Source organism: Phalangium opilio, unplaced genomic scaffold, assembly GCF_054372755.1.
Source record: "Phalangium opilio isolate 3A_F unplaced genomic scaffold, DU_Popi_V2 ptg000082l_1, whole genome shotgun sequence".
Classification (NCBI taxonomy): Eukaryota; Metazoa; Arthropoda; class Arachnida; order Opiliones; family Phalangiidae; genus Phalangium; species Phalangium opilio.
Genome location: NW_028324189.1, coordinates 2,723,208 through 2,748,040, shown reverse-complemented (window position 1 = coordinate 2,748,040; position 24,833 = coordinate 2,723,208). Strand labels below are relative to the sequence as shown.

Below are 24,833 nucleotides of genomic sequence, written 5' to 3'. Positions count from 1 at the left end.
CAGAATTGAGGCGATGAATTACGGATTCAAGTTTTGAGAGCCCAGAAAGATCTTAGAGAAGGGTGAAGAGAGAGAAGAAATGAAATGGAACTTCCGTCCGGGTGACGGTATATGGGTTAAAGGTTATCTATGGTAGTATAACTTGCCTGAGTACTGTCCGAAGGAACCGTAAGAGTTGTTGCTGTTGTAACCGGCACTTTGGACGGGTTGGAGGATGGTCAGGGAAGAGGACGACGTGGAACACTCGGCTTTGGCTGGGGATGGGATACTACTGACTTCGCTACCGCCTACTGGAATTAAGCATGCGGGGGATATTATGGACATGTTCAACTTAAGAAACAAAAACATTCCGACAAAATACATTTAACTGTTCAATCGAGCTAAGAATTTGTCCAGTATTTAATTTCACACCTTCAATTGTTGGTATTTGAACCAACCAAGTTCTTCAAGGACTACTATATCTCATTTAAGTAATTAGTGAGAAATGGATTGCGACTCGATTGAACACAATTAAAATAATGTTAAAATTTAAAAAATACCATGCTTAACTCTGAACGTGTGCAATAAGCGTGCACATGCCATGTAATGAATGGTCTTAGGTTGTTTTGGTTATTAGTGTTCAACGCTTATATCACATGCTAGAGGATTATGATTGTTAATTTTATCACATGTTGTTCGGGGTCAGGTTTAAGGTCACTATCCACCGTCACCCGACGATATGTATGTATATACAAGTAAAAACACCAGATAGAATATACCATGATTTAAGCCTAACGTAAAACCTGCCACCACGTTAGTACAGTTTTAACCAATATTTAGCGTTAGTGTTTAGCGGCCGCCTATGACGTGACCTTTTGAACTCTTTTAAAAAGGCACCACCACCAGCTCAGGAATGTAGCTTTGGATGCTTTTTTACCTGTCTGGTAGGGATGCGTCGCTGAACTACTGTCTAATAAAATAGTGTTGTGACCGACCGAATTACTCATAAGAGGACTCGGCCTGATTTCTTGTACGCTGATTGGGGTCAACGGGGTTAATGATCCGCTACCTGTCGAAAACATAAACATTCCTTCGGTCACTTCGCCGTGAGATTGGCGGGCGTCAGCTTGGGCTATAATTATCATTTAGTTTGGATTCAGTTTTAATTTTTTAAGCCAAATCGCTCATAAACAATGTTAAAATTATAATTATTATCATTAGCAATTATTGGCAATTATTTAAGTCAGTTTAGATGCTTATTAACAAGAACCCACTTAAAACAAACAACGAAAATTAATCAACTTCAATTATGTGCCCATACAATAAGTTCATAAGATATGTTCCATAAGTTAGTCATGCTTATGGAACATATCTTATAAACTTATGGTAGTACATAATTAAAGTCGAGAATGTTCTCGCAAGTAGGTTCTTATTGACAGTACGAGTATTAGTGTCACTTTAAAACCCAATTTTACTTAACATAAGTAGTATTTCTAAACAATCCACGTGTTATCTCGGGTTATTTGGATTGATCATTTCAGACCATAATCAAACGAAAACAATGTCCCACGGAACAGGCATATCTTAAGTGCCATTGTTTCAAAAAAATTTAAATAAGTGTGGTACAATTTAACGCGTGCAATTAGGAACCTTTCTCCCCAAACAAACACAAAAAATGTATATATTTTAGCGAATATAATCGCTAATGGGTAAAAAATGTTAAATTATACTAAAAAGTCACTTTTGAAAGCGGGTATTTCACGGAAAATTAGGGAGAAATAAAAAAATATGTGCTCTGAATGAGTAAGCAACTAGAACGATTTTTAACTGGTCAAAAACATTACACTTTCCATTTCGAAATTTATTTTAAATTTGGGTTAGAAAAACCCACCCCAAACCTTGTATACTATGTTTAAGGTTAACATTACCAATATGTAAGGGGAAAAAACACAACATTACGTTTGTTGAAGGCAAGAAAATGTAGATAACGAAGAAAACCCTAGTTTGCGGTTCGATTTTTTCTGGGGTTTTTATTTAGTGTAAAAGATATCAGGTTTTAGACCGGGGAAATACGTCTTCTTATCTCTTAGTGCTCAGCGGAATACTGGAAGAAAACTTCCCGATGTTGAAGTAGAAAAAAAAAGCTATCTACACCGTACCGTCCCTATCTGAACTTCAGAGACCCATGCGGGTTAAGCTTTCTGTTAAATCAGATAAGCGCCTTTAAGTTTTCCGCTGGAAGTTAGAAGAATTCTAGTACATTTCTGATGGAGTATTTTTTCTCTCACTGGCTTTCCTAAAACTATAATTAAACATTCGGAAGGTTTTTAAAGATAAGCTTCGGAATTTCAGCATCTAAAATGAATTTTTCCGAGTTGGAAGATGGTTGGGTATCACGGTAGAGAGAGAAAAAAAAATTACGTTTTCTCATTGGTGCTTTTTAAGTAAGATCCGGGCTCTTTTAGCAAGTCTTAAGGATCTGATAAAATTTACAGGGATCATCCATGTGGTCGGACATTTCTTTCCAAATTTACTACTATCCTTAGTAGGGGTTTTATATTATGGCAAGTGTTCTACTCCTTGGGAAAACAGAAATCAAGAAACATTCTCTCGCCGGTTAACTTCTTGGTGCACCGAAATACTTTCGGCAAAAGATTTTTCTCATAGTCTTGTCTTATGTAGTAGGAGAATTTCCTTGGGATTTTATCTGTTAAGCTGCATCTCAGAATTTGAGATGGGCTCACTGCTTGTTTCTCCTTCTCTTTTAAAGGCACTTTTCTATTAATCTTTTGCCGTGCACTGTATATGCGTGTATGTTTTAGGAAAAAAAAGATCATAACGTTGGAACGAGATTGGGGATATGATTAGCTAAATATGGGTGCTCATTATAAAAGGCCAGGAGACGAAAAGTCGCGTGAAATTTTGATGACGGAAGTTGTATTTCTATGTCGTGATTTTGTATGGCATACCATACACTAGATTTTTGCCAAATCCTTAATAAATACTCTCTTAAACACTAAGATATGTTTAATGGGTGGATATTTACCTAATGGAGGTGAGTAAACTGCCGTTGATTGAACTTGCGAGGTCATCGTGGTCATACCGTCGTAGGAAACGATGTCCGATTTGCCGTGTTCGTTTGAGGAAGTGACCACGGGCGCGAAAGCTTGTTCAGGATTCGTGAATTGTTGTAAAGCCACAGCAGCTGCCGCTGCCGAAGCGTAAGGTGACCCATTAGGGACCGCCGCTGTTGCACCCGGTAGGTCAACAACCATACCGGACGATTTGAGGTCATCTTGTTTCGGCCATTTAGCCCACATTTGCTAAAATGGAAAGAAAGAACGAAAAAACAACCGAAAATTGTTAAATTTTTACGGAAATTCGTTTTTGAAACGTAAATATCCATAACTTCCGGCAGTTACTTTTAAAAAAAAGTCGGGCACAAAATTCCCATAGTTAATTTTGAAGTATGTCTCAGGAAAGAGATACAATTTTTATTTATTTAAAAAAAAAATAAAAATTGACTTTAATAATCGCATGAATACTAACTAAACTGCGGTTTTAACTCACTCGCACGTAACTTATCCAATTACTTATTTTGACGATATGCAAAGCCCAATATTCAAAATAGAAATGAATCACGGTTATAAAATTTAAAATTCCCTTCTATAACCGTAATTTAAATGAAATGAAATGAAATGTATAATTCGCGAATAGGTAATCTTTTCACGTTTTTACCCACAAATTTTCAGGGGGGAATTGGTATGTTTGGGAGTTAATTTTGACTTAGGCTACATTGTCACGCGATGGGAAATGAAGTAGACGTATATCTATTGTCTCATTTTTTTGGCAAGTTTATTCGAAGTTCGATGAAGCAATAGGCAGGATGAGGACAAACAGGACATTCACCTAAAAGTTTTACTCCGAATTCCATGATGAAATTTCATATAGCGATATTGTGCTTGACTATTTCAATTTTTTTTTTTTAATTTTTTTGTTGTTGTGGTTGGTGATTCACGTGTTATTATCAGTCGATGGACTATGACAATTGATTTTTGAATTATAATTTTTGGAATGCGATGGAGCAATAATGCTAGGAATTTTTATTATTAGTATATCGTAAATATAAATTGAAAAAATTTAATGGATTTGAGTTCTATAGTAGAACTAATCGTGTATTTAACTATTCAATGCGACTCTAAAAAAATAACTTAACTGGGGAAATTATAATTGAATTATTTCGTGATGATACGTATAAATATTTCTTTCATTGTGTTATTACGGGATATGGCCAAGAATTAATATATATGATATGATTAAGAATGTACAACTGAAGTCTTAAATTAATCTTACCGTTGCATATAACTGATCTCCATTATACTGCGCCGTCCTTTGCCTTTTAACTTCTTCATCTTGGAGGGCGTTGTGATCACCGTTTAAGTCTCTCGCATCGTTTCCTGTTAAACGCAAAAAGTAAAAAAGTATTCATTTTATTAACATTAAGAACAATGTCATCGGTACATCTTTTTTGTCTTTAAAAATGAACAACAGGCGCACGGGACTATTTCAAGTCCCAGGGGAATGTCTACTTAACAACACCCGATAGAAAATTAATGCCTAGATGCACTTTGGGTCTTTCTTTCAACCAAAAAAAGGCTGAGATATAAGCCTTGGTCGTCGACTCCTCGCCCCTATAGCTGAAGTAAAGAGCATACAACCACGTTAGGTTTGGTAGCTTTACAGGGGAGTGTACATGCGGGAGGAGACCCAAGGAGAATAATGAAAATTGCGGCGGAACGGTATGGGTCGCGAAAGGGCTACGAGGAGGGATCTATGCAACATTAACCAGCGAGCTCTATTTGGTCTTGCCGACCATTACTCCCAGAGTCGCTTTAATCTTGGTGGCCCGACATATACCCTACTCCTCCATTACTAACATAGTCTATACCTAAGGTAGTCTTTTTTTTAGTTCAGCACTAGGTTTCTCTTTTGCAAGGGTGGGATATATTACTCATTCAATCAAGTTGATTCCCCAATGAAATACCCTCGAAGACAATGCATTAAAACTATTACTTTTTGGGGGTTTTACTCGTGCTTTTAGGACCCGTAGAATTATTTTATTTTTTTGTCCATTTTTTGTTACATAAGGGACATACAATTATAATGAAATTGAAACCCAACATCGCCCGCGTTTCGAATGTACGATTGTTTCTGTGTTTTGTCGGATTCACGGTCAGTAGGGTGTTTTCGGTTTTTGCTGAATGAATAGATGGATGGGTGTAGGATTGTTGTAACGCGTTCTACGCCCTTTAATGGTCGTTAGCGTTTTAACCTGGCACGTCGTTCGGGGTTGACGAGGTTAAGTTGTTGCTGTCAAAATAGGGAATACGTTCTGTCACAGGAATTAGTACGTGAACTTTAAATGAATTGGACGCCTATGTACTCAGTTAGTCGGTCGGTCTTTTTGCTATGATGTTTTTATTTTCAGTTATGTAAGAGTTTGAAATATAACTATTGTTAAACACGTTTTGAACACGAATGTGTTTATGATAAGTCTGTAATCAATTAAAGGCGTGTGTTCTAGGGTCAAACTGAGTGGAAAGTGCATCAAAGAACTTATTGGGGGTCTATAATATTTAGTTATGGAGATAGATATGGCCCCCAACATTGATTGACCCCTAAGACATGGAAATAATTATGCATGACACGTGGACTAATTAGCTTTAATTTACCAGCATATGCACACTCCTATCAATTTAATAGTACACGTCTTCTAGATAAAGATTCAGAAACGTTCTTAATTTTGGATTGAATACTGATGTCTTATTCTTAGTCTGTGACCCTGTGTTTTAGGGGACGATCAATGTTTGGAAGCACATATCTATAAGTAACTAAATGTTGTAGACCCCATGCATGTTCTTTGACATTTTCCAACTCTGTTTGACGCAAAGAAAATGCCCTTTAATTTAAGGCAGATTTATCAAAAACACCCTTTATAATCTAGAAATATTTCCGAATAAAATTTACAGTTGGTGCATGTGTTGTTAACACCTAAAAATTTAAGACTTAGCAATATGACAAGAGAGTAAGATGTTGTTGAGTCTGTTATGCCGCGTAGACTTGGGCGGATTTAGTGGTTTTTTATTCTATGTTTAAAATGTCTGCCTATGAGAACCACACAACGCAAGGTCATTTATGAGTAACACGGACTGTAAATCGCAATATAATCATAGCAAAACTAGAAATTGAATATATATTATTACGCGCTTGGTAAATCACCGTCTAATAGCATCATTCCGTTCCGTGAGAAATGAAAATGAATCAGCCTAAAGAAAGAAAAAATAGCTCGCAACGTTTACCACAATGTTGCTGGGCAATTAAAAGGGGAAAACCTTAAAACCCTCCCAAGCAAATCAACACAAACGCGTGAACTAACCTTAAGAAGAAAACTATACGGCCTTGCCAAAAATTTCATACCTTATTTTTTTTGTACAACGTCAAAATACCATAAGTTTATAAGATATGTTCCATAAGAATGACACTAACTATACTTCGTAATGCTAGAGACTTGCAGCTCGAGCTAGTTCGAGAATTGAAGGCTACACTCGGTTAATTTTGCAGGACTTCCATCTTCCTATCTAGTCTGCATTACTAAGCCTTTGACATCGCCTCACCAGGTGTCGCTTTACCTCTAATCCATAGTTATAGTGAGGTTGGTCATAACCAACCTCACTATAACTTCATGACAAGCTCTAAGTAACCAGTGACAAACTTAAGTTTGAAACATATCTTATCAACTTATGAAAATAGTTATATCGCGCTTGAAGAGTTTTGATTGTTTTCGTGTTTAATGAATATATATATTTCCATTTCCGAGACTCTCCTAACTAATTAAAAAATATATATATGGAAATTGGCAAAAGAAAAAAGGGTTATATTGCGCTTCATTACCGGGTTTTTATCGCGGAACGTGGCCAAGCATACTGAAACATAATAATTGACTTGACGTGCTGTCTAACTTTTACAAGGTTTTTTTTTATTAGCATATTAATAATTCCATTTCTGCATAAACGAAAAAGGGTTAAGTTAAAATCTTTAACGCTAACCTTAAGAGAAATAAAGACTTAGCTTTCTCTAGAAAAATCTCAATTGATTTCTAACCCATTTAATTTAAAATGATGCTATAATGTTTCTAATATGTAAATATTGAACTAAAAAGTAATTTTCCTCGTGTGTAAAATAACGAAAAGACATTTATTGCTAAAAGTTAAAAAATGAAGAAAAAATATATATTTCTGCTGAAGAAAAAAAAATCCATTTTCCCGGTGGTAGTTTTAACTATCAATAAGCCCCTGAAAGCGTAGAACTGGCAAAGGGGTGTCCGGGGTTCACTCCAGGAGCTGAGTGGTTCAGAGAGATAAGAAGCTAGCAAAGCTCGGGCTGCTAGTTGTCGATCGAAACCTTAGAGAAAGGCACGTGCTTTCTGCCGAGGGGATAATATAAGAGAGCGCGCGAGACAAACTGAGCATGCGCGGAAGAGGAGAGAGACGGAGTATAAGGAATGGAGATGAGAATAGGATGTAGAGAAAACTAGAGCGCGCGCGGATAGAGCAAGGAAGGAAGGAAGGAGGAGAGGTTTTATAGAGAAGTAGGTGGAGTGAATGTGGGAAAAGGGAGTACCAACACCACCACCACCATCAGAATGGGTAGGGGTTTTAAATCACAAAAGGGGCTTTTCTGAAGCCGCTCTTCGGCCTTTGATTATCGCAATCACGGTTATCTGTGTCAAGCCAGCGATGGCCCCGCGAGACTAGCCTGGCCTCCGAAAAGGGGCATCATCCAGAGCCCTTAATAACAGCGAAATTTGGTAAAGAGAGCTTTTCCTAACTCGCTAAAGTCCATATGATGAAAGTAAAAACCTTTCAAATAATACTCACTTAGTTTGATTCTACATTGAAAATCTCTTAAGTACTGTATATTCTTTCAAGCGTTGGTTGGCGTTTATATTACTTTATTTAATGAACTTCTGGTTGTACTATTATGGTACTCGTTTGGTAGTTGACGCGGTATATATATACGTTTTCGTATCGAGGGACAAGAGCGATTGCTTATCCCGCTTCGAGCCGTTTAGAGAGTGATGGGACGAACAGGACCTGCAAATTCTCGCAAACCTACCAAGGATTGTGTATCTCCCTCGCTCCCTCCCTCCTCGCTCCCTCTCGTAATTGGAAGGATTAGAGGGTTGTACGTCACGTGGGACTACATAAACCTCACTAGTGAACGCTCTATTGTTAATTCCGAGATGTGTTTTAGCACTGACAAACAATTTTCTTTTTCGGTTACTTTGATTTGGGTATTTACTTTGAGACAGGGGCCAAACACTATAATTAAAGCCTTTAATTGGGTTTTAATCCCTTAGTGAGCTGCTGCTGGTGGTTGCTTCTGTTTAGAATTAATTGAAATTGACTTAGAAAGGGTTAATCTATACTCGATTTCTATATTATTAAATTGTTTATCTGTATATTATTTGCAAACTTTAAGTCCTTAATTAATTGCTTATAAACAAAGCTTTTAATTAATAAATAGGGAAGAATTAACACCTATTAATTCATAAAAAATATACAGGAATATTAATCCCTGCAGGAAATATTGCCCTTTGAACTTTAAAATACATTTACCTCTACGGACGTGTCACTACAACCTGAATGAACTTTCAGACTTACGCAACGCAACAACCTCTCATTTTAAGAATGGAATAGCTTAACTGGGTAGAACAATGAATTTTAATATTAGAGGCCTCGAGTGAAAAAAAAGACCCAGCGGGTGTTTCTCTCGAGGAATCCCTTTGAATCTCGGAAAAGAAAGAACGAATTAGCTTTGTTGAATAAGGACATTAACACTTCCCCCCATTGAGTTAAATAAAGATTGCCGCTGCTTTGAAACAATACGACATTTAATAAAATATAATCGTAAATGGATCGGAGAATGAAAAGAAGACAACACTGTGATTAAAGACACGTGAATTTAGTTTTCCTTCAGGCATGGTAATTAATTTGTTTAAATTAAAAAAGATGCCCAAAATCATCTATTCTAGAATTTCAAATAGGAACATGAATTCAGCGTTTCTTCCAACTGAGGGATTTTTATTTTGACCAACTGGTCATTTTGATTTCATGGGAATCTTCTAAACTAATCCAGGCTTTCTCATAGTTAATCCTTCAATTCGATAAGCCCCAAAAAGTCATCTATGGGAAGCCAATGAAAAAAAAAAATAAGTTTGGCACAAATTACACGCTACGTTAACTCTATAGTCGTTATTTTCGACACTAGGTCTTCTGTATCACACTGTTTCAGGGTTACTTAATCCGGGGGTCAAACTTCCCACTCCGTAAAAACGGGGTGGTGCATGGTCGATCGACCAGTTTTATCAACGTCACATCTTTCTATTCGGTTGACTCTATGGTTAGGCCTAACTCTAGTAGTCAACGACGGTATAAAATTCGCTTCTCGTACGAAAGGAATAAGAAAAAAAAAAGATCACGAGGGTTTTCCTAACTCTCGCGCGCGGGAAGAGTAGAGCACCGATTTCGCGCGCTCTCGAGCATGTGCTTGGCGGAACGGCGGGCGCAAAATGGCGGATCGAAATCAAGATTCGAAGGGAAGAAGAAGCCTCGTCGGGTTATCGAAACGTCAACGAGGAAACCACTCGGCGTGTCCTACCAGGATTAGTGGGCGCGAAACTCGAAAAAGTGGGGGGCGGTCGCCCATTTAGCTTTTCCAGGATTAACTCTGCACTTTTTTACTCTATCGCTCCTTCTCTCTACTCGAGAAAGGTGTGAGAGCGTATACGAGAGAGAATCTGCCTTGATTACAAAGGGCCCCATTGGTCGGGGTTACGAGAGCGTTCAAACAGAGGTTCAAACACTATCGCCTTTTTAACAGCCCTTCTTTATTATTTGGGTTTTTGCGCTTCTTGACGTCTGCGTACGTAATTCTAACCATCGTAGTATACGCATTACCACCCCTTTAAAATGTTTTGTTTGTTCTTGAGAGATTGCGTGGGACTTTGTTTTGCTTTCAAACCACGGAACGGAACTTAAGGAAGCCAAAAGAAACATTGAGGACTTGGAAATTAATTAATGTCTTTTAGTGACATTTTTAAGCGCGGCTTAACTCTCTGGGCTGGTTCGTTACAATTTGTTTTACAATTAATGGTGTAAGGAAGACAGATTCATGAAATGAAAAATGCACGCACGCTCTAGATGGATCTTTTAAAAAAATTAACAAACCGTACGGTAACTTTGCCAAGCGAGTTTGGGAAACCGTTGCAAAATCCTAGGGCCTTGCATGCTAGTATCTTTTACCCAACCTAATGCCCTTGGTAGAGACTATGGGACACGCTTTCACCATTTGCAATTATAAATCTGCAGTCCTTGGACGCGTATATATAGTTTTGTTTTGCAATTTCCTTTTGAACTGACATCAATGGTACCCACTGTCTTTTAACCAAAAATAGCCGGTTCCCAATAAGCCCTTTTGCTCCTTTTTTCCCCAAGCAACTATAAGGGAAAGAAAGTCTTCTCTGGGTAAAGGAAAGGTTGTATATTTTGAGGGTAAAGCTTGGTTTTTTTGCGTCGGGCCTCGCATCCGGATGCGGACCCGCGGGAGACAAACTCCGGAGGATGACGGCGGCGGAAAAGGGAAAAACCAGAAGCGCACCCTTAGTAGTATCTTCCCTATGGCAGCTATGTTCCCTTTCTATCTCCGCTTCCCTTTTTATCCGAGGTTTTCCCCGATTCTGGTCGACGGGACTGTGCCACACGCCGGTCTCGGAGTTCTGATTCCGTACAATCGTCGATTGTAAGAAATCAGCGAGCTGTGTCTCTTTTACTGGCCGTGGGAGAGTTCTCATCGCCGTCTTCGTCTTTTCTTTGGACTAGTCTCGCCTACATCTCGCGTACCAGTACCCGGACGAATATATATTTGTCGCGAAACTATCCCATTGTACCACTCTCGCGTGGTTCCAGAATAAGACGCCGATAGGAAAGACCGTGGATAAGAAAGATTCCTCTTTTATGTATTCGCGCATGCATTTATTTTTTTCTTCTTATTCCTTCACCAGTCCTTATATACTAAAAAGGAATGTGGCCGCTTTGTCTTTTCGTCAACTTATGTAGGGGTACATAAAGACAGCTACGAGCTTTTTATATTCTCCTCGAGTTTCTTATACGGAGAAAGGCTTTGAATAGAGTGAAATAAGCTAGAGCGTTGAGTTTGTTTATTACTGGTTCTATATACCGAATAAGATCAGGTTTTTGTCCGAGAGGGTTTTGATTCTATTATTAAGTCATCGATACTCAAGCTTTGGGAATTATTTATATTGATCTCGTAAAAATGCGAAGCGAAACTGGACCTAGTTATACAAAAATTAGGATGAATGGTTCTCACGGCCTTTTATGGAAGCTAGTATCTTGATTGCTTTGTGTTAAATATCAGTAATCAGATTGGATGCAGGTTTCGCCACATACAGAATTGTCATCGATGTCTTTTTTGCAATACTTTCTTGTAAAAAAATAAGCATACTCAATAATATGGTTACTCTACTTCAAGGCTGTCTGGAATAACAATTGAGGAAGAAAAGAAAAAAAAAATCATGGATTTCAATTCCATCTTCTCTTTTTGACGTAGAAATGTGAGACAAAACCCGCATAAATTACAGTGATTGAATTTTAAGAGCCCGATGAAATGGAATAATATTTTTTTCCCCTATCCTATACTCAAATGTGTCTGGCGCCTTACACCATCCAAGAGAAGATGCCTGGTAACTCCCATATCCCACAGAAATGAAAAAAAAAAACTTATTACGTGGCATGAGCGTCATTACCGATTCCACCCCCACCGTATTCCCTCCTTTTTCTTGGGTAATGTCATCCCTTTTTGCCTAATATAATTTTTACCTTCCGGTTCTTTTTTTTTGCGTACTATATATCGTTCTCATCACTTTGGTTACCCTCCCTATTTGGGAAGGAAAAAATGCATCATCTGGTGCTCTTTTTTTTTTTACCATTTTCGAATAATGAATTCTAACGTAATCATCCGTAGATGTAATAAGCCTAATGTGTTTTATTACGACATCGTTATATAGGGGGTTAGCTACTGGTTTTTTGCATGGAGAGATGCGGAGAAAAATATATTTGTGTCTATTTCGCGGATAATTTTTACTTTTCTTTTTGTGGTAACTGGGATGGGATAGGCTGCTATTTCTAAATGACGAGATGTTTTGAAAACAATATAAATAAGTAATGTTTTCTTGCTTCATAGCATAATTTTGAATGCGTATTGTTATGTGTACTGCGTTTTAAACACTTACAATCCTTGCAGTTACAAAATTTATTATTTAATTTGAGTGTAATGAGATTTTGATCTTTACTTTTCCGCTACACTTGGGGGAAAATTAAATTCTTTCTATGGCTTTTAACATTACGTGCTTATCCGTCTTATACCATTGGCTATTTTGTCAAGTGCTCTAGTAAGATAGTATAGTAATTTTATGAAAAATGATATCTTTCAACCGCGGTACATCCCGACTGCTTAGCGACATTTCCACGATTTGATACGCCTGGTTTCGTAATTGGCCTCCTAATTCCCCTCTACCCTTGTTCTATAAAAATAATTACTCATATAGTCAGGGACAAGGATATATTTTCCCGGCCATGTTATATATAAAAAAATTCCCCCATACTTTGCGAGCTTGAATATGTATAGGGCCTATACTCAAAAGCCAAGATCTTAAGAGGCTCTATAGCTGTGGTAAGAAAATCCGGCGTTCTCCGTATATATACTTTATCTATCTTTAGAATTTTGTTCCCTACATGGAGTAGGGTACGTAGACGTTCCTTGGTAGGTAATTTGACCTAAATAGTTTGAATTACACTTTTTTTGCTTCGTCGTTTCTTTTGGTGCGGTGTCATATATAGTGGTGAAGGTGGGACTAACGCAATATTTTGGCGAGGAAACTGGTTTTGCACCGCTTGATACGCCTTACAAAGTTGATGGGTCACGCGTTCAAAAAGAAGATCTACAAATGCCTTAACTGAACAGTATAGCGGGGGGACTATTTTTTAGGCCTATACTGGATGTTGTTAAAATGTAGACAATACCCTTACGCACAAAGGCTTAAATTCGTAATATAATGTGAAAGAATTGACTTACTAAAAGACATACCTTGATTGGCGTCGTCCCGTTTCCTCTTGATGGAATCGGAATTGGGTCCTCCACCATTGGCGTTGGGGATACCCAAGATACCATTGATGGAGTACGACGGTCGTTGTAGGGACTGCGCCCCTTCGTGAGCGGGTGGGGCGTGGGTTATCACCGACGTTGGGTTCGAGGTGGGTTGCGGTTGAGGACTGTTACCGTTGGACGCGTTGTGGTGTACGTTCTTTGCCTTCTCCGCTGCCTTATTGCGGACAATCCTGTCAAATAGAAATGAATAGATAGTTTTCTTAGTTAATTAGTTTTTAATTTATCCCGAATAATCTGTATATAAAGGAGTAAGTGTCCTTTGCTCTTTTTTTTTCCCATCAACCGTCCGTGAAAGGCGTTTTGTGTTTTCTGTTAAGTTCCGCGTAGTTACTGTTAAAAAGGGTGATTTAATTTGATTATCACCCTCGAGTATCTCTTGAGCCATTTGCCCGAGAGCAGACAAGAAACCTTTTTAACGCGCCCTTGTTTATGTTAGCCATTCCCTTCACGCTCCTATTTATAGAAGGAAAACACGCAACCAGGGGGTAGGGAAATGGGAGAAGGGTAGAGACATCTAGCTAGGGGAAAAGGAAGGGAAAATGGTTTTCTCTACACACAAAAGAAAAGAAAAACCTTCCGAAAATCGATTCGGAATTCCTTGGTTGATAGAATCGTCGCTATAGTTGCTGCCGCTGCCTTCTCCGAAATACGCCATTTTGATTTCATTCGCCGGAATATCCACTACTTTTTTCTCTCCAACCCCCCCCCCCCCATACTTATTTCTCTCCCATTTATAACGCCAAGCCACAACGGATGGGAAAAAAAGCCACTTCCTACAGCGACGCCTTGCGGCTTTCAAATCAATAAAGATACTCCACCGCGAACGCGCCGTCTATTACTTTATCCCAACAATAATAAACGAAATAGTCGACTCCAAAGAGATGAAAATGAAAACATTTAGTTTTTCTCGGAATAAGGGCTATCTATCAATTTGTTTGTGATGGCGCAATATTTTATTTGTTTATTTTATGTTAAAGCTTGTTTTCTCTCATATTATCTAAGGCAAACATTTAATTACTTTATTATATATGTTAAAAACTAAAGCTACTCAAAATATTTATCCATTTCCTCCTTAGTCTTTTCAATAAAACTTATTTTATTAACTAGTTTTGAAACCTAACTGGTTAAAGCGACATTGCGGTGAAAAGATTTGCAGGGGCTATGGGAATTAACATAAGAATATTTCTCCTGTAGCACTGTTTACACTGCTGCACATTATTGCTGAAGGAGAAGATATCCGTAACTCAAATAGCCCCTGCCATAGTTTTAATAAAACTATTTTACTTTGCAAAATCCGTTCCATTTAAGCTGTAACTATTAGTAACTCAAAAGTTTGGTGGCAGGGTTAGTTAATATGTTTAAAAGTATTTTTTTTTTAATATTAATATTTTAAAAACGTAGAGATTATTTTTGGGGCGATGATGAAGAACTTTTGGTATAGCGTGGCTTTCAGGGTTTATAAGCGGAGATCCTAAAAGGCTATTAATGAGCAGCGGGCGAAAGCGGAGACATACGGTTTCGCGTTTCCCACTTTTAAAATTTAACGCTTCCATCATTAATATAGTCTCTTTGAACTCTGGCCAGGCGGGGGAGAATTATCCAGGAGTTTCCCATCTAGATTGGTAGAGGGCGCACCGATCTTTTCCCCCCTCTTCTACACCACCTGAGATACTCCTCGAGTACTAGTATACTAGTATCTTTCGGGGTATAAAATAAGGCGTTTCGTATACGGTTAACGCTTAATTTAATTCGTGACACATACGCCAAGTATGGTGCATCTTACCCATGCATTCCCTGTATGCGGAACGCCACCGAGCGGCCAATTTTCCCGGCGTGTTTTTGTTCGAGATTTGATTTAACCCGCTCTCCTCCTACACGAATGGGGCCCGGCGAGGGGTTCAACACTACTGAAAGCTAACGGAACATTGGCGAAAGTCATCGTAATCAAAATTTGACGCGGGATATGTGCGTGGAGCCCCTTGTGCATTACCACTCTTCCCTATTTCTTTGGGGGCTTAGGAGTATCTTTTTCAGTTGCTAAGCCTTATTCGAAGATACGAGTGGTTTAGCTATAAGAGGTGGACACATCTTACATGATATGTTGTTTTCCCTTTGTTTATATCTCAATGAAAACTGAACTGATAATGAACAATTTTCATCTAAGAATCAATACATAGTTTTCAGATTAGCGAATTGACACCATTTACACCATGAGGCGAGGCTACTTGATACTTCACAGCTATTCAGGACTCCTGGTGTGAATAGTATAACTCCTCCTAGTCTGAAAACCAATGGATATGATGGAAGGTCTATGCATACAAGTAGCTAACCCATTCTGTGTGTAAGAGGAAAAGGCGATGTTTTATATATTTCTTGGTGGCGCTGGAAAGGGCTGGGGCTGCTTGGCTTTTACAGCGAAAAGATTGACGGGGTTATCGAAGGCGGCTGCCGCGTTACCGCCCAATCAAAGCGCTATTAAGCGCATTAAGCTCGGAGGCGGCTCCCTCTATACCTTCCGATGATGACATTATACGCCTTTTCCCCTGAAAACCCATACACACATACACATACTCTTCACTCTCTACCAGCCAAATGATATTAGGCGCAAACTTTTCGGTCCTACTCGTACAAATCAATTTATCCTTCAGCTGTTCTTAGGAAAGACCTCGCTGCTCCTCTATTATCACCGACAGAAAAACCTTTTCACCTTTTTATACTACTACTATACCGGGGCCATTTTGCTCTTCGTGTTTTCGAAAATCCCATAGAAATCCCGCGTAATTTGATTCCCTTACAGCTATAGACCAATTTATTTTTCGTAAATAAAAACAATATAAATAATTACTTTCCCATCTCTTACATACAAACAAACAGAATGAAAGCTACAATTAAAAATACGACATATATGGTCAATAGATAATGCAATGTCTACGAAGAATAGATCTTAGCAGATATTGAATGGAGATACGATGGAGAGAGAGAAAGAGAGGGGAGGGGAGGTCTGTTAAGAGCTGGCGATTTATATGGAGTTCCTTGGTGCAGAAATAAAACAATTAAGAGTCCCATTTCCTAAGTGCTTTTACAGTAGATTTGATGCCCACGAAGAGCTACATCGAATTCACCCCTACAATAACCTAACATAGTCTATAAAAAAATCACCCCATGCCTATATGTTAGAAAACTACCAAACACTTTCGAGGTCAATTGGTTAGTTTTTTCCCTTGGTAAAGCTATTGTGAAGTCATTTCGTCCCTTCGAAAGTTGACTTTTTCTCTACAATCCCAGGTAATGCTTTGGATGGGGAGTACCGCAGTCGTTAGAGGTGTAGGGATCGGATAGGGCTATTATTTAGGATCCCCCTAATGCCGGTAACGAGGGGTAAGAACGCTTTACAGGCTAAGAAAATAAAAGTAAAAGGAAAAATCCAAGGCTTAGCGGAAGAAATTTCAGGCTGTAAATAAATGGGGGGAGTGCAGACGATCATCGAGTGTTTCACAAGGAAACAAGCGACGGACGCCGCAAATTCCAGATGGCCCTTGTGATCGTTTTAACTCTTGTTGTTAGAGCCGTCTCGGTTCAGTTCACATTAGAGACCTTTTCATTTTGCTCTCCTTTAAAAGGCGCCTAGACTTGGGGATTACTCATTGTCCCAGACTAGCAAACATTGATACCTTGTTTAGAATTACAAGCACTTAAAAATGATTTATTTTATTTCATCCTTGTTTTAAGGCCCTAGTTAGATTTATTTTTTAATTATGAGAATAAACTAGTAATGTTTTATTTATTTTTGCCAGTGGTGTATTGCAAGTTAAACATTTCTACAGGCGCCCCGTAGAAAACAATGCTTTTTTAAAGCCCCTATAAGATGGCTTCACCCTAATACCCTAATGCTATTTCTATATAGACTTACAAATTTTCAAGAAAATTAAAATTAAATTAAACTAATAATGATTATCGTAGTAAATGAATAGTTTAGTACGTGAATCAATCGGAACAAGTCTTCCCCACTTTAGGGGTGAGACGGATTGATGTTGTATAAAACTAAGAAAACCTCTGTTTCTATTGTATCGAATGAACGAGGACAAAGAAGAAAAAATGCGGAAGGAAATACAGAGGTCATTCATAGACAGAAAACTATAGGGTCCGAGTGGCCAGTAAAAGACTAGCGACGGGAGGTAAGGGATTGTTCTTAGAAGGCCGCCAGTAATTAGAGCCGCCATCCGATGAAATATGACGTCGCAGTTACACGTAAAGAGCATTTGCGGAACCAACGGTCGACTTTCGCCACGCTACTGCCCTCCCGTTTTATTAGTCGCCCACCCATCTTCGTGGCCCCCCTTTTTGCCCCCCTCTGGGAACATCTAGTTTCCCAACGACACTGTACAAGCTCCGACGTTCACTTTATAAAAGGAAGAGTGCAGGAGAGAAGTGTTATAAAAGGGCAGTGTCGCGGTAACACTGCGGTAAGTGACGCGCCGGCTTTCAACTTTTATAATAATGACTTAATGACGCTCCGTGACGGAGGTTCTTTTTTTTCTCTTCTCGCTTCTCCTACACTCTCTCCTCTTTTTTCTCTTCCATCCAAGTCTTCTTTCATCCATGGTCCTAAAAAATGGATTTGCGTCTGGAAAACCATGGGTTTTACAAGAACTTTCTATTAGACCATAAATGTATCCCCGTGTTCCTATTTTGTTGCTTTAATTTTAATCAAGAACTTTAATTGTAAACAATTAAACTTAAGTATTCCCTATAAAAAAGCCTTTGTCTCATGGGAGTTACCTAAAAATGATTAATTTATTGAAACATTCTGAAAGATAACCATCGTTTTCTAGAACTTTTGGACCTATAATGTTACATGTATAAAAATTGAATTAAATTTAAAATAAAACACATCTTTTTGGGAGGAGATAGTAGATGGTGATAACATCTCTCTCGAGAGGGGCCAGACTGGGGTGTGAAGTGTAATAAGTAAGAGAATAAAACCCTCTGCAAAGTATATAGTGGAGCGCATTTACAGGGCACCACTACCATGCCATAAATATAAAAGAGCATCCGTACTGTTTTACATCAAAAGCCAGAAGCTCGGACCGATCCTACTGGGATGTATCGCGTATCGCTAGAGCGGACGTTCTTCCCGCACCTTATAACAACGAGGACACTTTAAACTAATTATCCCCTCTATACGATTCAATCTTGATCCGCTACTACAAAAATATTAGACCCCAGCGATATTTTAGAAGACCCAACGGACCCCGGACGAGTTTTTACCCATATGTACATTGAGATTATGGTTTCGAGAGTCTAGGTACACAAAGGATCCCAAGGGTGGGGGGGGGTAACACTAGACAAGCAATAGCGCCAGGGGAAGGGGGGAGATTGGAGATATGGTGGTCACGTGTCAAAGGGAAGTGGCAATCTACGATAGTGTGCTGGAAGGGGGAGGAAGATGGGGTGGGGAAAGCGTGGGCTCTTTTAAACGATGACGAGGTACACAATGCAATGATGAGGTGAGAGTCGTTCGAAACCCCCACGAGAGCCAGGATTTCGCAGCTGTTAATATTACCGGGCAACTATGTTTCACTAGCTATATAGCTCTGCGTTTCGAACCTTTTTGCGATATTACACTTGACTCGTGCCAATGTTTTCGGTCCTTCTTGTGCCAGTTTGGCAGTGTTTAAACTCAATTTCTCCCCATCTGCGAGGCCCATGCACCATCCAGTTATGTAAATTTGCTCGAGAGCTTTACCGATACTAACTTTATACCCACTCTCGCATTCTTTTCGTGTTAATTGCTCCATTTTCGATACGAAGCAAAATATGGCTGGAGTAATTGGCTTCCTAATGCGATTGACGGCTTCGAGTACCGAGTATATACGAGTGGAATGCGAGGAAAATTAGTTATACCATATCTTTTTATTCGTCATAAAGAAAACAATGGAAAAAATTAAATCTAGCTAAACAGGTTATGCCTATACATAGCAACGATGATATTATTTTCTCAAATAAGCCAACTTAAAGTACTTTTTCTCACCCTCTGCAGGCACGAGCTTTTATCCATGAGCTTTAATGCTTGATAATCGACTTAAGCTTTCAGCGCGATTATTGTTCTAGAGTATGGAGCCGTTTTCGTCACCCGATCCTAGCCAATCCGTGGGTGATGTGGCGGAAGAGTCTCCCGTTAACCCTAGAGCTTACTCTTTTCCTAAACCCCGCTGTTTTGGCACGAGCAAGAATAAAAGTAGTATATGTATGCCCTAGTCTGAAAACGCACCCTGGGACCAAGTCTTCTTACCCTACAAGAACGGGCGGTACATCGAGCTCGAATAAGTGCAATTTCCGTTAACAACGACGCGTAGGTCCAAAGCGAGCCGATAACGAAGATTGTTTATAAAAAGCCCAAGAGGAGCTATAGGAGATACAAGTAGGGGGTTGATCCCCTCGTGACCCTTTATGTCTCCTAGCTATAGCAAACTCGCGCCGCGCGCGCGAGAGCGTGGTCTCCAGAGCCGTTCTTCTCTACCACGTTATTGATACCTCCGTGTTTCTGTTATAGCCTTTTACCCTAATGTAAGCTGGGAACGACGAACCCTTGAGTTTTATTCGGCTAGCGAATATAGCTATTTCCCTAGTGTTGATAATCTCTCAGGGTGTGGGGATAAAACTGTCAAATGACAAGGGATCTACGTAAAATATCTATTTAGACCACTTATATCATCAAGGGTGAGAGATATTTTGTCTCTGATGCAAAATGTTGGTTTGATAAAGAGTTATATTGAATCTAACCCTTCAGTAATTAGAGAATGGGAGAATATTTACTCGAAACTTTACAAATTAATCAGGAACTTTTAAAAATAATATTGGAGGAGGGGGAAATATAGGCTTACAAACTAGGGTAGTTAATAAAATTGAAGCATTTTCGCATAAATTGTCTAGCGCTTGTATTCTTTGGTTTGTATATTCCTGCAGCCCTTTTATATCGTTTCGCCTCTTAGACAGAACCGGAAAAATTATTTTCCCCTTCGTTTAATTTAATATCCCAACCTCGACAAAACTTTGGTGTACAGTCGCGGCACGCGGGGATGTGGAGTCTAGATAATAAAGTGCGGGCTTGGAAAACGGCTTCTACTTACAACTTCCTCTCCTCCTTTTCCTCTACTACTTCTCTCCAACCAACTCCTCTCCTAATATAATTCTAATGGTTCCGCGTACAGACTAACGAAATAAAAGCCTATCTTGTAATAAGGAATATAAAATTGCTTTCAACTATCTCCCTACCCTGTCTGTCCTACAGTTCTTTTTCCTCCCAACCCAACTTGCTTTTTAATACAATTTCCATGGCTAATGCGCCTACCAAGTACTCTACTCTTTGCGAAGTTGACTATATTATACTAAATGTCAGAGGATGTAGACTTAAAAAGTAAAGGAGGCCAAGTTTATGACTGCTTTTCTTCAGTTGTAAGCTTTCAATAAACTATACTGCAGCCATAAGAACTCAACAAACGTAAATATCATGCAATCATTGTCAACTTCTGAATTTTTATTCGAATGGTACACCCAGGTCTTACGTCGTTAAAGTTTCCCCGGTGAGATTATTGGTACTAATTAACCATTACCATCGTTTAAAACGCGGTAATAAATACAGGGGTTGTTTGAAGGAAGTATAGTCTTTAAAATCCCTCTGTTGGCGTCTTCTTTGAAATTGAGATTTGGCTTCGTGGGAGGTTAAACATTTTTTTTAGGGTTTCCTTGTCTAGTCTGCTTTTTACATGGGGTAGTGGTGGGCGCCTCTTTATAATGTAGCCTTATTTCGTTTTAGAAAAAAATGTATAAAAGAATCTTACCTGTTAATGGAGCTGACACTGGGTATGTTGTCTTGATCACAGATGCCGTCTGCTAAAAGCCGATCGCGAATTTCCCAGGCAAACATGGTGGGATTTTGTTTTTTATAATTGGCTATGGCGTCGACCACTTTCGGGGTCGCCACCTTTGGTTTGCTACCACCGATGACTCCTGGTTTTATTGACCCAGTCTCGTAGTACCTAAAAATAAAAGACATCATTTAGATACTTTGTAAACAATACGCGTGAGATTGTAGAAGAATTCGTAACAACATATCCTATATATAAAAAAAAACCTTGAGACTTTTATCTGGGCGGAATGAACAACAATCTAGGCTCATCAGTCTATTCGATCTGTCCGAATGTCTGTCGGCATATAGCCTATTTCCGGACAATGCCCGGCTAACTTTCTCTAAGTATTATTAGGTAGTCAATGCCAGTTTTCAGTATGGCGCAAAGTTAAAGCTAATATTCCCGTCACTCTATTTGGCTGTCAACTTAAACTGACGATCCCCGTTTACAAAACTCTTAAAATAGATCTATTTACAAGAATGAACATGCGTGTGGTTAGTTACAAAACCGGGGCCTCGAACCTCATTATATGGATACTGCTATACACGAGAGAGAAAAAAACATATATCTTATTTTTCGTGGATAGACATTTTCGGCAAAGGCACAAAGACATAGTTGGGTATTAAGCGTCGAGGGTAACACGAGCTTGTTGTGTCGGAGCCGAAAAAGATCCCATGTGCGGAAAGAATGGTCAAGATCGGCGCGCGGAACATTAAGAGGTCACTGGGAAAGCCCCGTCCCCGGGTCCTCCCGAAGGAATGCTCGTAGCCCTCTAATTCATCCTTCTAATTTTCCCCCTCTCAGTCTTCTGACAAATGGTTTACTACATTCTCCGAGTGGTTCGGTTTCTTCAGATTTCGATGACTCGCGACGGATAGGCGCTTTTACTTCGTTCGTCATTCTGGCGCGGCAGCAGCTCGTTCTAACCTAACCTCTATATGCCTAGTTTCTCCGTCTAAAGTTTATACCAACGCGAAGTTACTGGGTCTCCCTTAAAGACGCGGTAATTGACACGGCTCTTAAGTGTAACCCGAGGTGAAAATAGGACATAAAAGGTGGTGGTGGTTTGCTCTTATTAGAACTCAAATAAATTCGCCTAAATTACATACAATACATGTACAAGAAGGGTTCTTAATTAAAATTGGAAGCATTTTTTATGTCACAACCTCTCTAAAATAGGAAAGTGTATAGGCTTAAAGAGTGGATCGAAGGGCAGTGCTCTGAAGAACTATAAGGTCCAGTGGGAATAGGTCCTTTCCGAGGGAAAGAGATGGCTTGTAGAAGTTTAGGCGAGGGAGATTTCTGTGCGTGTTTGAACGCGGGGGAAAATCTTCCAACACGCACACAAGCAACCCACGCCGCCGCTTTCAATCTTAGCTTCTATCAACTTTCCAACCCTGAACGAAAACGAGGGTCGACAGTCTGCGGCTATGGCGGGTGTAAGAAGCCACGCGTCCAGGCGCATTTCATTCTCTTTCACTCTCCCTTGTACGTAACGTTTCCCGCCATACAACCATGTTTTGGTAGCGGCCGCGCCGTAGCACATGGCCTTAGCTCGGCCTCCCATAACGCTCGTTTAAAACCTCGTACGTCCCCCAACGTACCACGTAAAACACTGTTGCCCTCTTCTATAGTAAAACTGGCTATCCGTCAATAGCAATAGTCATCATTCGAGTTACGTCACTTCTCTGGTCTGCTTCGTTGTAAGCCTTTGTCCCTAACTAGACCTAGCGCCATAGGTAATATTATTACACCAGATAACCCGGCGCGTGGTTATCGGACGTAATCGTGACGACTTTGTCAAAAAATTAATGGTCGATTAAGAATCAGAGGAAGAAGGGGCAAGCCAAATGATTAGTTAATGGCTGGGGAATTTTTTTTCTCTCCACGGATTCTTCTCGAGGCTTTTGGTACATACAGAATGACATCACGCGAGAAGCCGTTTAAGCGCTTTTGAACACGCCTAGCCTCTTTCCGGTAGTCTTTAGCATTGTCCTTAATGTTTAAAAAAACGGATACTAAGTAATATCATGGAATAAATAGCGGTACGTGCTATGTCACAATGACGATGTTATTCAATTTTATAGCTCCAGTTAGGTGTGATTGGCGTGTAACGATTATGGGGAGGTATAATGGTAATTTATCTATGTTCATATGAAATAGACATAAATTAACCCACGTAACGCGTACAAAGTTTGGGGTTTTCATACGTTCTTGGGTCTTAAGTGGGTTCTGGGTTGGAAACATACTTTTTAAGGAATGAATATATTTATTGCACACGTTGGAAATGAGATTATAAAGCTAGGCTGACTGGTTATTTAGAAATGCGATTTGGAAGGCAAACAGAATTCGGTTGGCTCTGTAGTGAATGATGAGCATTTTCCGGAGAGCATTCGAACGACTGAATAATCGGTATAAATGGAGGGGGAAGTAGTTGCGTCCAGATTTCTATGAAGGCAATGGCATCAATTATGGGGAAGAGGCGACTTTTCTGCCTTCTGAATGTTGTTTTTTATTGCGGCATTGCTTGGAATCACCAGCTATGCGGGGAAGCTTTTTTTCAAACTACGCATTAGACCATGTACTCGAAAACGAATCAAGTACGCTGATATGAAGAAACTGAATTGATGTCTTTCTTAATGCGAATATAAATAGAAATCTGGACCTCTACATTCCTCAATGGGTTTAATATAAGTTAAAGAGCCATAAGTTTATAAGATATGTTCCATAAGTATGAATTAACCTATACTTGGTTATGCTAGAGACTTACTGAGAGCTTGTTCGAGAAATGACTACACTCGGCTTTGCAGTCCATCTTCCTATTTAGTCTGTATTAAGCCTTTGACAGCGCCTCACCAGAATCTATGACCTACGTCACTTCATGACAAGCTCTCATTAACCAGTGACAAACTTATGGAACATATCTTAACTTAAATGAAGTGAAAGTTTGTAAAATGATCATTTTCGAAACTGCAGCTTGTTTGGTTTTAACATATATGTTTATCTTATTTTAGCCGAAGCTCTGAACTATATATTTTTATAAAAATCGTTTTATTTTTAGCTTCTGCGTGAAATTTCGGTACGTGAGACCGTTCCCAAGTTAAATTACATCCCATATTTTCCCTTCAAATAAGCTAAACCGCAATAGGTAAGTGATTTTAAAATTATTTGCTTCGTTAACCCTTATTGCATAGCACGCGTTTTCAATATATTAAACCCATTAAGATGACAAATTTAAAAATATATCAATGATACATCACGGAAACTAGGCCATACACGCGCGCTTAGGCAATCCTATAGTTAGGTATTTGTTGATATTGATACGGTTCGCTGATTTGTTAATAGTTTCGGTTGCTCATTTGATCGTAACGAAATAAGAAATCCTCGTATAAATACACTATGCAGGGGAATACACTGATTTAGGCTTAACCATCCGTAGCATTATGATTACCAAAATGTTTCTAAATCAATCTAATATCAAACAGATTTGTTTTATTTTCGTTAGCCGGTAATTCCTCTGTCTATCTGAAATAAACCTCTCGGCAGTCTGACAATTAATCATTGCTTAATAGTATACGGCAAGGTTAAAGGTCATTTTAGTTCGAATGCAGCTATACATATACCCCAATTTGAAAGTCA

The 24,833-nt window shown here is 39.1% G+C and overlaps 1 protein-coding gene across 9 annotated transcripts in view; it reads right to left on the bottom strand.

The window, feature by feature from the left end:
- The window catches only part of sv (paired box protein shaven), a 68,139-nt gene that overhangs the window by 3,291 nt on the left and 40,015 nt on the right, over positions 1–24,833 (bottom strand). For 5 of the 9 annotated variants that reach the window (XM_089847597.1, XM_089847596.1, XM_089847599.1 and 2 more), the window contains 6 exons: positions 21,126–21,323; positions 13,192–13,454; positions 4,333–4,436; positions 3,026–3,302; positions 917–1,111; positions 147–290 (listed from right to left, as the gene is read on the bottom strand). In XM_089847597.1, coding sequence (XP_089703723.1) covers positions 147–290; positions 917–1,111; positions 3,026–3,302; positions 4,333–4,436; positions 13,192–13,454; positions 21,126–21,323 — 1,181 coding nt within the window. The remainder of the gene's footprint in view (positions 1–146; positions 291–916; positions 1,112–3,025; positions 3,303–4,332; positions 4,437–13,191; positions 13,455–21,125; positions 21,324–24,833) is intronic. The other 4 variants (XM_089847600.1, XM_089847598.1, XM_089847603.1 and 1 more) reach the window with 4 other exon arrangements.